The sequence below is a fragment of the Amblyraja radiata genome, chromosome 14 (assembly GCF_010909765.2).
Source record: "Amblyraja radiata isolate CabotCenter1 chromosome 14, sAmbRad1.1.pri, whole genome shotgun sequence".
Lineage (NCBI taxonomy): Eukaryota > Metazoa > Chordata > Chondrichthyes > Rajiformes > Rajidae > Amblyraja > Amblyraja radiata.
The window spans coordinates 23,259,215-23,273,767 of NC_045969.1; the positions used below are offsets into that span (position 1 = coordinate 23,259,215).

The 14,553-nt window shown below is 42.5% G+C and overlaps 1 protein-coding gene across 1 annotated transcript in view; it reads right to left on the reverse strand.

The window, feature by feature from the left end:
- wwc3 (WWC family member 3) overlaps positions 1-14,553 on the reverse strand; it is a 173,565-nt gene that overhangs the window by 61,288 nt on the left and 97,724 nt on the right. Inside the window, exons 3-5 of the mRNA XM_033032781.1 lie at positions 12,627-12,830; positions 9,029-9,105; positions 5,287-5,366 (exon numbers count right to left, since the gene is read on the reverse strand). Of these exons, the coding sequence (XP_032888672.1) occupies positions 5,287-5,366; positions 9,029-9,105; positions 12,627-12,830 (361 nt within the window). The remainder of the gene's footprint in view (positions 1-5,286; positions 5,367-9,028; positions 9,106-12,626; positions 12,831-14,553) is intronic.

Here is a 14,553-nt window from a genome sequence, read left to right on the forward strand (position 1 = left end):
AACCTATCCTATCCACGAATCTGTCCAAATGTTACTTAAATATAGAGATCACGCTTTCTAGATAATTTCAGAGAACATGTGAATGTAGAACTGGTAAGTCTAGAACTAGGCCAAGCCATGGCAGAAGTTGTCCTTGCCCGTGCAAGCTCGTGAATTAGGTTACTATGATCATCTGACAATCATGACTGATACTAATATTTTATCACTGATTATTTCCGGGTGCTCTTGTGGTATTGGGCCTCGTATGTGGCTGTTAGTCCAGTAATTTAACTCCTGCATTCCTATACCTGTCAGTGGGTTCAGACCCTTCTCCAGACACTTGAGCGTAACATTCTCGGCTACCACCTCGGTAAGTAGAATGGTTGGCAATAACTTTTCTTGCTAGACAGCCTCCTGTCAGATGAGGCCTGATCTGGCCTCTCAGGCAACAGTGAAGTACCAATCGCATTAAGAGGAGGGGAGTTAATCTCAGAATTCTGACTGGTATTTATCGCTCAATAAATATCAGAAAAACAAAACAAAAAAAAAAATCAGATCATGTGATCTTCATCACACTGGTCATAATAAATGGTTTAGCACAGAAAATGGCCTTTTGGCCCACCATAGCCATGCCAACTCACGTATATTAATCCCATTTAACAGCTCTTGATCTGTAGCTTTCTATGCTCTTGTGATCCAAGAGCATCTCTAGATTATTTTAAAATATTCAAGATTCAAGGTAGTTTATTGTCATGTGTCCCAGATAGGACAATGAAATTCTTGCTTTGCTTCAGCACAACAGAATATAGTAGGCATGAATACAGAACAGATCAGTGTGGCCATATGCCATTATATAAATATATACACACATGAATAAATAAAACAGATAAAGTGCAAATAAACAGATAATGGGCTATTAATATTCAGAGTTTGTTTGCGTTGAGTTTAATAGCCTGATGGCTGTGGGGAAGATGCTATTCCTGAATCTGGACAATAGACAATAGATGCAGGAGTAAGCCATTCAGCCCTTCGAGCCAGCACCGCCATTCCATGTGATCATGGCTGATCATCCCCAATCAGTGCCCAGTTCCTGCCTTCTCCCCATATCCCCTCACCTCATCTATTTTTAAGAGCCCTATCTAGCTCTCTCTTGAAAGCATCCAGAGAACCTGCCTCCACCGCCGTCTGAGGCAGAGAATTCCACAGACTCCCCACTCTCTGTGAGAAAAAGTGTTTCCTCGTCTCCGTTCTAAATGGCTTACTCCTTATTCTGAAACTATGGCCCCTGGTTCTGGACTCCCCCAACATCGGGAACATGTTTCCTGCCTTTAGCGTGTCTAAAACCTTAACAATCTTATATGTTTCAATGAGATGCCCTCTCATCCTTCTAAACTCCAGAGTGTACAAGCCCAGCTGCTCCATTCTCTCAGCATATGACAGTCCCGCCATCCCGGGAATTAACCTTGTAAACCTACGCTGCCGCACTCCCTCAATAGCAAGAATGTCCTTCCTCAAATTAGGGGACCAAAACTGCACACAATACTCCAGGTGTGGTCTCACTAGGGCTCTGTACAACTGCAGAAGGACCTCTTTGCTCCTATATTCGATTCCTCTTGTTATAAAGGACATTGCAGTCTTCAGGCTCCTGTACCTTCTACCTGAAGGTAGCGGGGAGATAAGTGTGTGGCCTTGTGATCCAAGAGCACCTGGCTCCACCACCATCTTAGACAGTATTCCAAATTCTAACTACTCCCTGGTGAAAATAATCATCATTATATCTCTTCTAAACCTCTTACTATTTCCTTAAACATTTGTTCTCTGGTTATGGACACCTTGGCAATGTGGTATATGTTTACTACAGTCTATCCTTTCTATGCCTCTCATATTTTTGTGCAACTCTCAAGTTGCATCCTCCTCTCCTCCAAGGAAAACAAACCTAATCTATCCTGCCATTCCTTGTAACTGAGACCACATCCCAGGCCACATCCTGGTAAATCTCTGCTACATCCTCTCCAGAGTAATCATGCCCTTTCTACACTGAGGCAACCAAAGAGTCATAGAGTTGTACATAAATGGGCCCTTCAGCCCAACATGTCCATGCTGACCTTTTTGCCCATATGCACTAATCCCATTTGCCCACATTAGGACAACATCCCTCTGTGAATTGTCTATTTAAGTGTCTGTCTAAATGTCTCTTACAGTAATTACAGTACATGCAGTAAATACATAATTGTATCTGATCTCACCAGCTCCTCTGGCAGTATGTTCCAGATATCAACACTCTATTTGGAAATTGAAAAAAACTTACCACTGAGATCTCTTTTATATCTCCATTCTATCATCTTTTAATGTTTTTAACAAATTTTGACTGTCTACTCTCTCTATGCTTTTCATAATCATAAATGCATGTCTTGTCACTCCTCTGTCTCTTTCGCTCCAGTGAAAACAAGCCCCATCTATATAATCTCTCCCCGCTACCTGGTCATCCAATCCAGTCAATGTCCAGTGAATCTTCTATGTACGCACTCCAACGTCACAGAGGCGAGCTTCAAAAGTACTTCCCGAGCAGTAAAGCACTTTGGAATAGAGGTCTTCAGAGATCTATATAAATGCAAGCATATTTTTGCTGGAGATTTGATCATATGATATTTGATCATTTTGATCAGTTGCCACCTCTCAAATTATGACTCCCTGCATCGTATCTCCCCACTGCTTCCCAAATGTCCAAGCTTCTACTCGACTTGAATGTCTCAAGAGAGGGAAACTTGAGGTATGAGAAGGAACAAAGAACAAATGAATGGAAGGTATGAAAAGAACAAATCAAAGCCACCACCGAAGATCAAGGAAAGGTGGAGCCCACAATGGTCTATTGTTGTTTGTGGAAGAGATGATGACGAGGGGATCCGAACAGTGAAACTAAGCAGGACGACAGTGAAACTAGTGGGACGACTAGGGTGAGGGAGGGACAGAGAGGAAATGCAAGGGTTACTTGAAATTAGGGAATGTCTCATTTCCATCCAGTCCCGAATATTTGTTTTCTCATTTTAAGTATGCTGAACAACACAATTCATAAATCAAAGAATGGAAATATTTGATGCAATGTCTAAATGAAAACAGCCTCTGTGCTATTTCTACAACACACCCTGCAATGAGAAAACACCAAGTATTTTCCACTGATTCAACAAAACACTATTGATAAGAGTTCTGACTAAAGTCTTTGTGATTTTCATTTAAATAGAATGTTATAAATATCATCAATAAAAACAAACCAAAGCTAATATAATTCATAGACTCCTAAACTCTTTCACTGAAGCCATCTTTCAGGGAGTTGAGTGTCCAAGAGAAACAAAGCCACCAGTGTCTTTGGAAAACACAATAGACGGCAATGCACATCCCACGCTAACATGAACTCTCCCTCACTGTGGTTTATTGTCCTCTCTTCCCCCTGTATGGCCTCCCTCAGAATGAGCAGTGCCCAAAGTAGACCATGGGTATGGAGTGGTGTGCAGCACACAGTGAGTGCAATGCAACTTGCATTTAAATACTGGTGTTTCTGAGGAATCAGTGTGAGTGGTTGTAAATCTCACTGAGGGAAGATTTTTTGGCACTGCACTGAAGTTATTTTTTGGCCATAGTTTCACTCTGGGCATAGTGTGCTCACACATTATGAACCTAAGAACTATGAAATCTCACCTAAAAACAGAAGACATTGGGAGTGAGCACAGACATCAGGAACCCTGCACAGAATTATTTCATTCTCAGTTTTCAGCAGCACAAAGCCTGTGTTTTGTTTGCAGTTTGACAGAATGAATTTCTAACCCAGTGGGTTATTTTAAGTGGTAAAAGGGGTCAGCAGAAGAATTTGACTCTGATGAAGTCTGCTATTCTAATGTCTCTCCAAAGATGGGTGCAACGGGTGAGGGAGGGATAACGAGAGGGGGAATGCCGGGGTTGTAAGCAGCCCAAGCTGTTTCGTTGAACACCTTCGCTCAGTCCGCCTGAACCTACTTGATCTCCCAGTTGCTAAACACTTTAATTCTCCTTCCCATTCCCACACAGACCTTTTTTGTCCTAGGTCTCCTCCATTGTCAGAGTGAGGCTAAATGCAAATTAGAGGAACAGTACCTCATATTTCGCTTGGGCAGTATACAGCCCAGTGGTATGAATATTGATTTCTCTAACTTCAAGTAACCCCGGCATTCCCTCCCTCTCCCTATCCCTCCCCCACCCAAGTCGCACCAGCTTCTCATTTTCACCCAACAAACATTAACAATGGTTTGTCTCATTTATCATCATTACTTTTTTAAATATCTTTCATTCATTATTTTTTATCTCTCTACATCATCGTCTATGTCTCTCATTTCCCTTATCCCTAACCAGTCTGAAGAAGAGTCTCAACCCAAAACATCACCCATTCCTTCTCTCCAGAGATGCTGTCTGTCTTGCTGAGTGTTACTCTAACTTTTTGTGTCTATCTTCGGTTTAAACCAGTATCTGCAATCCCTTACTAAACATCACAGAGATGACAGGGATGGCAGAAAGGTCACCTATTATTCCTTTTGGTAAATAACCTGTCTGTAGAAATATTTGGCACTATTCAGTGCCAGCATCTTAAAAACAGAAAATTGTACCAGCCTCTTTACTCACTGGAGACAAGAAAGTGTTTGTATTAAAATTAACATCAGCAGACTCCCTCAGACTGAAAAGTACCGCCAGTTTTAGGTGACTTGTAACGGCAAATCAGAACTACTGCTGGCGGGAAAGGTATAGTTGTAATATTACAACATGTTAGACGGATGGTAAATCAATATGCAAGGGACAAACAATGGAGATCATCTCAAATCATACAAAGGAAATTCAATTTTACGACAATAGTGAAAAATATTTTCTGGCAACTATATCATCAGCGATTAAGATGATTTCCAAGTGAATGATCGATCAGTTTAACAACTCAGCATCATCACTAATCCACCACTCTAAAACAAATATATTGCACCAACCCTTGATCTTAAAAACGTGCAAAGCAGATCACATCACAAAACGAGAAAGAGGGCATGTTGAGAAAAAAAGGAACTATTATACTCGTGACATTGTTGTTCTGTGCTTCCAAATATTAATCGTTTCGATACATTGAGGTCCTATTTGCATTTTAATGATAGTCAATTGTAGAAGAACTGCGTCTAATCTTCGTTCTGTCGCACGTGACCACGGGATTTTATTTTTATTTTTAAACGGAGCGTCGATTTGAAAATAAAATGCATCTTTCAAAAAATATTTGTTATAACTCCAGTTAAGTACCACACTTACTCTTGTAAAGTCTCCACGCCTTTCTCCTTGCATTGCAACTCTTGTTTCATCTGTGCCAGCTCCCTTTTCAATCTGGAAACCTAAAAGCAAATAAAGTAATTTCCATTAAACGCTACCAGATTTGGAGAACTTACTGAGTAATCATGCTCATTGCATCATACGGAATGGAATCGAGCCCTTCAGCTCGTGCCTATGCTGACTATCAAGTGCCGTTTATACTAATCCCATTTCTATTCTCCAACTCCCCTTAGAGCCTGCCATCCTCTTGCACACTATGTGGGTGCAGTTTACTGCCACCACAGAACCCACCACCCTCATACATCTTTGGAATGTGAGCAAAAAACAGCCAACTTCATAATTTTTGGGATGCGAGTAAAAAACAGCCACTTTCATTCATCTTTGGGATATCAAAAACCATCAGTTTAATTTCGGCCATAGCAATCAAAACATTCTGCAGCCTAACAAGCAAATCGTGACAACTATTCCAGTGCTCGCGTTTCACTGTTGCCCCAATGTAGTGCAACAGCATTCATTCGTAGTGACAAAGAATATGTCAAAACTGTTCAGCAAAGATTCCTGGCTGCATTAACTGAACAAAAAAAGAGATTGGGTAATCTTGAGTAAGTTAGATAATTTAGTTGGCTTTATTTGTCCAGATTCCACAAGTTTCTGCCAGTAAAGGGTGCTGGCAGCTTTCCAACTGATATTGGGTGGGGCAGAGTAATATGTCCACTGGCACCCAGACAATGTTCCTTCTAACAAGAAGTTGACATTGCAAGCATTGTGAATTGCATCTTTGGCACAGATTACATAACCGGATTGCCCCTTGTCGGTAACTTTAGTTTTCCAAACTCCTTGATTAGGTTACATTCACAACAAACTATGAATGTGTGGTAGGAAATAATGCAGGGTTAACTGGAGGTAGAGTTGAAGATGGTTGGGGAGGTAGGAGGAGGGTTAAAATATTGGTATCAGGCAGGAGCCAACAATTGGCACCTTTATGCACGGGGGCCAGTGATGGAGAAATGGAAGATATAGTTGCAATAACCTAGAGAGATCAAAATCTTATTAGAGTCTTAACTTAGTGAGCAAACTGTGCAACTCAATAAAGGAAGTGGGGAAGAAATTCTTTAACATTTAATACTTCTGCATGTTTAACCAGCCTGATGAATTAGCAATAATAAGACGAAAAACAAATTACCCCAAAGGAACTTAAAATTTTACTGGCACCACTCTAATTCAGCAAATGGCAATATGTCAGGCCAGTAAATCAGCGACATTCCTCCGGAAATCAGCCAGTGGAAATGTATTAATTAGTCAATAACCTTGAACCAAGTTACTTGAACGAGAGTGAGAGGTGGAGGTGTATCAGCATTAGTTTAAGATGTCACATTACTTTAAAAATTTAGCAAAATTATGCCATTCAGAATTGCAAATAAACTTTTTAAAAGATGCTCATGGTATTCTCTCATCCTTGGAAAAACCACCTTTAACAGAGGGCCCATCTGTGGAGGTACACTATTCATAGAAGGACCAACAAAGCACTGAGTTTATTCCACCCAGATCTTTGAAAAATCGATCCATTTTGGTTCCGATGAGCAAACCTTTCCCTCAGCTCTGCTAATTTCTAAGCCTTAATTTTGTAATATAGTATCCATCAGCTTCCACCATCCTTGCCTTTTGCATAATCCATATCACAATTTTAAACAATCCACCTCATCTCATCTCTTAAACCTGAGCACGTTAGTTACTGACCACTTTCATGGGACAAAGAATTTGGGGTCATGTTAATATATAATATAAAGGACTTTCTATTGGATCCAGCAAACCATTAGGAAAGATGCTATCTCCCTCAAGGGATGGAGATGAGGGTGGAGAGGTGGAAGGGGTCAACACCACATGGAAACTGTCCATTTGGCCCAGTGAGTCCACGCCCACCATCGATTACCCATTCACACCAGTTTTATGTTAGCCCAATTTTGCATCCACTCCCTACACACTAGGGCACTTTTATTTTTATTTTTTTACAGAGGCCAATTAACCTACAAACCCACACGGTTTTGGGATGTAGGAGAAAACCACAGAATCCAGAGGAAACCAATAAGATCATAGGGAGAATATGCAAACTCCACACAGACAGCACCCTATGTCAGGATCGATCCTGAGTCACTGGTTTTGTGAGACAGCAGCACTACCAGCTGCACCACCATCCATCTTGGATCTCTGGATCTATGTCTCTTTGGAGAAAAGGAATAGGTGACGTTTCAGGTCTGAAGAAGGGTCTTGACCCAAATGTTAACTTTTCTTTTTCTCCAGAGATGCTGCCTGACCAGCTGAGTTACTGCAGCTTTTTGTGTCCATCTTTGTCACCTCCCACCTTGTCGGCTGCACTCTGCATGCTGTTATTCACGCAGTCCGACTGATAAGCTTTGCGATTATTTTGGGATGGATAGAAATTTGGTCACCAATTACTCACTAAACCTGGAACTTTTCACTATAAATGAGCAGAAACATGGGCCTAGAAATTTGATCAAATCCACATGCAAGTTATGGTGGAAGTCTTGTTAAAATTGTAAGATTTATGAGAAAGAATTATTAAAATTATGGCATGATTCCCATTTTTGAAAATACACTGCAGTTTCTGCATCTCAAACCAGGTAACTGCTGTATTTGTCTTCACAATTCCCTTTGTTAAGCTTGACATGTAACTTTCACCCTGTCAATACTATTTGCCTTTTCATCAGAGAGAACTGGACCATGTGATTGTCCACTTTTTTTTAAATATATTTTATATATGGAAGCTTATTACTCATAAAACAATACACCACTTTATACTGTTCACCCAACACCAATCAATTTTCATTCTTCCCTAGGCACCTGTAATGTTGCTGCAAGCGAGTGTTTCATTGCACCTGTACCTCATAGTACTGTGTATAGACAATTGACTTGACTTGAACCAACATTACAGACTGTTCCTATTGATATGAAGCAGATATTTCCAGCTTAATTCTGTAACCCTTTATTTCATTCACCAGTTTTTGTAAAGGAGTGTACCAAATTAAATCAGGATACAAAACTACATTCACCTTGTGAAAAGAATGCCGTTAAGTTAAACTATCCCTGCTTTACAAACTCATCTTCTGCTTCCAAATGTGACTTATTTTCACTTTGTTTTGCCATACATCAGCAACCCTTTTGCAATGTCACCATACCTTCTTCTATCCTACAACCGCCTTGCTCTTCCATAGCTATGCCACTGCTCAAATGCTCTTTTCCTCCACAATCTTCACTCCTGATTTTGGAACTATTATTCCATTTTTCTCTCTACGGATGCTGCATGACTTGTCGAGTAACAGCAATTTCTACTTTTATTTCAGTCTTCCACAATCCATGGTGGGTTGTTTTCATGTTACTAACGCACTTTGGCTTTAATTTACCATTTCCTCCATTTGTTCCGTAATCTGTTCTTCCATCATAAATCCCAGCAATTTGTAGCAGGAGGATGCCAAGTGATCCATCTAGTGAACTGACAAGAATCCTCCTCTTACCTCTAAAACTGAGGTAAACATTGAGGTTCTAGTCCAACTATTTGCAGTATCACTAAATATATGGTGAAAATATGTAGTAAAGATAAAGATTATAAAACTTTAACCTTCTCTAAGCAGTTCCACAGATTTGACACGAGAGGTCAGAGACAGTGCGATTGGTTTACTACCATAACCACATTCAGCCACTCACTTACCCCTTCTCTTCGACTTGCAATTTCTGCTTTGATCTGGTCAGGATCATACTTTGTGTTGGAGGATGAACTTGAATACACTGTTTAAAAAAAAATCAGCAATATGAAATTAATGAAGCACATGAAGTTCCAACAACCTGAAAAAAAAAATCAAACATAAATCAGCTTTGGGAAAGCTGGTCCAGTTCTTAGGGAATGTGTCAAGTTGGCTGGAGGACGAATGGGAGAAATGGCCAATTACACAACAGATCCAAAGAATATCACAACTACCGGGTGTGAAGACCAAATGACTTACAAGGTGAAAGTGATCAAGGCAGTGAGAAAGCTGTTTACGTGGAGAGGTAGCTGGGAAGGTGGAGGTTCAGGGAAAGCCATGCTGATGGGTGCAGGTGGGAAAATGGTCATGACTCATCTGACCGCTAATCTGGCTCTACCATTGCAAAGCAGCACAATAACTTAACAGAGGTCTTCTATTAAAAGGCAACCAAGAACACCTTGTCTTGCACAGCATCCGTAGTTGTAGCTCTACAATATTTTAAGTGTTGGTGCTTTAAAAAAAAATATTCCGCCACAATATAATTTTCTCCGGAGATCTCTGCATGACTTAGAGGTTTCGGAAATGAAATTCCTGTATCAGTTTAAACAAGTCAGGTGCGACTCGATTAATGTAAGCATATAGTTTGTGCATCAACATTAATCGGGGTAGAAATTCTCTTATCTTTATACCATCTGGCCTATACACGACTCCTTAACTGCTCCACCAGAATAAACAAATACCTCAGATTACAGATTTCACTAGCACAGTAGAGGAACCTCAACATACAACTAAAATGGTTTGAGCAGATGCTCCCACTGTTCACTTCTCAAAGGCTCTGTAAGGCAGCAACTCTAACATTGTGCTGCCCAATGTATCATTGCAAAAAAAACTCAATGTGAGAAACAGTTACCCTTTCAGATCAACGTCCTTTCTCCAAATTTTAGTTCTGACTACTTAGCCGGGGTTTATCTAGCTTTCTGCTTCTCGCTGGTAACGACACTGCACTAGATAGGTTGGGGAATGGGCTGTGATCCAACTGGCATCATGTCTGCATGGAACAAACAAAGTGGATGGACCAGATGACATTTAACATCACTGGCATCCACCGTCATCACCTCCCAATTCACTGCCAGGGGTGTGCATCTGTGATTACAATGAGCAGCAAATCAAAGCAATTGAGAAAGCAACGGCAGAAGTGGTGGCGCTGCCCCAGCAGCTGCGGCTCGCCTGCAGTCCCTTTGTTTTTTTTTGTTTTTTTGTTTTCTTGTCCCGTTGTTACAGTTTTATTTTCAGTTTATTTTAGTTGTGTATGTATGGGGGGGGGGGGGGAGAAACTTGTTTTAGTCTCTTCCTTCGGGGGGATGCGACCTTTTCTTGTCGTATCCCCCGTCTCCGTCTCTGTCTGCGCTGAGGCCTAATGGCGGAGCTGGCGGCATCCAACTGGGACCGACCTCGAGGCTCCGGAGGCAGAGCCAGCCAGGACTTATCAATGCGAGGCTGGCCGACTTCGGGGCTGTGGCGGCGTTGACCCGACTTCGGAGCCTCGGAGACTCGGCCGCGGGCCCAGTGGACGACAACGTCGGGAGCTCGCAGGTCACAGGTTAGGGACCTGTTCTCCGGAGCTCCCGCAACAAGAGTTGCGTCCGCTGGACTGGAGGGCAGTAGCTTCGGCAGCTTCGACCACCCCGGGCCGCGGAGTTTGAACCGGCCCATTCGCGGAGCTCGGATTCAGCTGCGGGACTTACTTACCATCACCTGGCGGGGTCGCAACATCGGAAGCCTGGATCGCCTCAACGCAGAGGGAGAACAAGGAGGGAAGAGACAAGTACTTTAAGACTTTTGCCTTCCATCACAGTGACTCACTGTGGTGGATGTTAAATCTGTGTTTATTGTGTGTTTTGTTGTTTTATTCTATGTTAAGGCTGCAAGACCCGAAATTTTGTTCAGACTGAAAAGTCTGAATGACAATAAAGGATACTTGATACTTGGGAAGCTATCACAATTAACCCATTGACCACACTTTTTTTTTTAAAGCAAACATCAAAAAGCTAGGACTTCAGGTCTAAAAGATGGGGACAGACACAGACAGGCATGGAGGGACAGAGGGAAGTATGGAGGGAGGCGGGCTGCGCAGGAGGCAGGCAAGCAGGGAGGTAGGGAGGGAAGCAGAGAGGGATGGAGGAAGGCAGGCAGGGATGGAGGCAGGGGAGGAAGGGAGACAAGCAGCGCAGGAGGGAGACAGAGGGAAAAGGCAAATGCGTGAATGAAGATGAGAAATGGCTAAATCTGTCTAATAAAGTAAAATTGAATCCTTATAGCTAAACGTACAATTTTAAGAAGGAACTGCAGATGCTGGAAAAATCGAAGGTAGACAAAAATGCTGGAGAAACTCAGCGGGTGAGGCAGCATCTCAGTGAGGTGATGCTGCCTCACCCGCTGAGTTTCTTGTACAATTTTAAGATTGTCACGGTGAAATCCAGTCAAACCTAGTCCCTCTATCTTCCCTGTGTATTACATGACTATAGATAGGAGCAGAGCCTGCAATGTGGAGCAGTCCTGCAGCATTAGAATGTACTGCGAGTTGCATGAAGGAAAAGACTTTGGAAACAAAGGCCACAAGTTACTGGCATTAAAATGACTACATTGTTACCTTTTAGTGCCAATCTGAACTTGTTGAGCCTAGATTGTGTTTCTGTTTGTGCAGTAATCCTCAACATTCCAGCTTGCTACCATTGTAGAGTTGAACAATTCCCATTCCTAGAAACTCCCCAGAGTAAGAACGCAACTAATAAAATGCCAACAGATAAGAGAAAAAAAACATGTGGAGATAATGGAATGGCTAGTAGGGGATGGGTGGTGTAGGAAGAGAGTGTGTATAATTAGCTCAAACTACTAATCCATAAATGTAAACACCCAGACACAGGCCATTTTGAATCCATATTCAGGGCAGTGGATTCTGCCTTTAGCTTAAAGGTACAGTGAACTTTGATGATGTTTGATGTTGGGGCTAATGTAGCTGGGACATGTTGGCCATTGTGGGCAAGTTGGGCTGCTGTTTCCGTACTGTATCACTCTATGATTATGACTCTATTATGTGTAGGAAGGAACTGCAGATGCTGGTTTATACCGAAGATAGACACAAAATACTGGAGTAACTAAACAAGACGAGCAGCATCTCTGGAGAGAAGAAATGGGTGACGTTTTGGGTCAGGATCGTGCTTCAAACTGAGAGTCAGGGGGAGAGGGAGAATAGAGATATGGAAGGGTAAGGTGTGAAAAGGACAGATCAAAGCAGATGCTGCTCAAGGAAATGTAGAATGGTTCATTGTTAACTAAGGAGAAGTGAAAACAAGGCATACCATCAGCAAAATTAATCAGGAGCACATTGAAACTAATCGGATAACGAGGGTGGGGGAGGGACGGTGAGAGAGAGAGAGAGAGAGAGGGAAAGCAAGGGTTACTTGAAGTTAGAGACTTTGAAGTTAGAGACCTTTGATAACACGTGAAACTAACATTTATTGCTAAAGATAGTGGCTGCTACTTATACCAGTGGAAAGTACTCACTGCTGACGTAGGAGATGCTGTCATTTTCGCACAGGTCATGCAGTTGCTGGTACTCTTCCTGAGCGAGCTCCAGCCGCTGCTTTTTCACCTGGTAGATCTCTTTCTTGGCATTCAGAGCCTCCTGGGCTACCACCAAGTATTCCTTCAACATGCGCTCTTGCTCCCGCCGCCATTGTGCCCTGGGATCCTCGATCTGCGTCACCTCTGCAAAACACAATTTTGTCAGTGAAGAAATCTGAAGGACACACATCTGACATTAAAGCACAATAGAGATGGCACCTTGGTGCAGCAGGTAGAGCTGCTGCATCATGGCTGCACCGACACAGCTTTGATCCTGCTGTATGTGTGGAGTTTACACATTCTCCCCGTGACCGCGTGGCTTTCCACTGGTGCTCCGGGTTCTTCCCACGTCCCAAAGACTTGCGGGTTGCTCGGTAAACTGTAAATCGGTTGTAGTGTGGATGGGTGCAAGAATAATCTGGGGGAGTTAATGTACATCTCAGAGAGAGTAGGTTCCAAGGAAATCAGTGAGGTTAAGGAATAGATGGGACAGCACAGATTCGATGGGCCAAATGGCTTCTACTATGCCGCAGGTTTAGACGGCAAACAACAGATCAGAGTACTTCTTCCTTCCCCCTTGTCCAACCTAGATCAGGCAGCAGAGGGGATTCTGCTGAAGAAACGTACGAAACACGTAGGAAACGTGCTTCCTCCTCTTCATCACAAATATTTAAAGGATGGTGGACAACAAAATAACATTCATTTTGCTGAACTATGTTAGGTACTGCTCATGGACAAATATTTAAAGAAATTTGCTACCTGCATAAATAAATCAAGGTTTTTAACATACCCTGCGTAGGTGCATAAACCAATTCCTCAAGGATTCATTGTCAGTCAGTAAAAAAAACCCAGAACCTTTAACCCAACAACACCACAACTTCTCAAGAATAACGGAGTGACAATAATTAAGGGTCATGCCACATTACAAGAAGAAAAGAACCCTACTGCAGGTAAATAAACAGATACTGCATGGTCTCCTATTCTCATCATGAGTGGAATGAGCATCACAAACTTGAACTCATACAGGAGCAAGCAAGACCACAGTTAAACATGTCAAATTGTTCAAGGTTGTGTCAAATTATAAATGAGAGAACCTCACGTTTTAGTTTTTACACCTGGAGAGTGTTCAATACTAAACAGCTGCATACGCTATTGAGCTGGTCTTTGGGGAGAGTGAGGGAGGTGAGGCAAGGGATGAATGTACGACTAAAAGCCTCAGGCAGAATTCTGATCTCATTCTCTGTCTGGCAGCAAGAGAATGCAGACGCTCTGTATCATTTTGGGCACGTGCAGCTGGGAGGACTGCACTGAAATGAGTCAAAAGTCTAGCATGTATGATATGTGTAGATTCAACTTAACCGTGGGAGGAAAAGGCACGGAATTATTAGCTTTACACTCCCATTGATGAAGCCACGTGCAACATATAAAACGGGATGAATAGATCGTTCTTGGAACGTGCATTCAGGAATAGATATCAAAGATGGCTGCAATGAGTTGCATTATTTGTCGGTCGCAATATTTCCCACAGGCTAAAGGGAGGTCAAGCATGTTCTCTGCAACATCAACAAAAGACACTTGACAACCTCAAGGGCCTGTCCCACTTAGGCGACTTTTTAGGCGAGTGCAGGAGACTGCACTCGCCACATGATCGCCACATGGTCGCCACATGTTCGCTGGTGGTTGCCGTCTTAACCTTCCTGTTCATCGCGGTGTGTGTCTGTATCACCTTGGCTTTGCACCGTGTGAATTTCAGTCTGCGCTTCCCCCGCTTTCCCTGGCCCTGCCTTTGCGATATGTTTGTGTGTGTGTGTGTGTGCGTGCTCCACTCTGACAGTCGCATTCCAGTTCCCGGTTTTTCAGGCGAGTG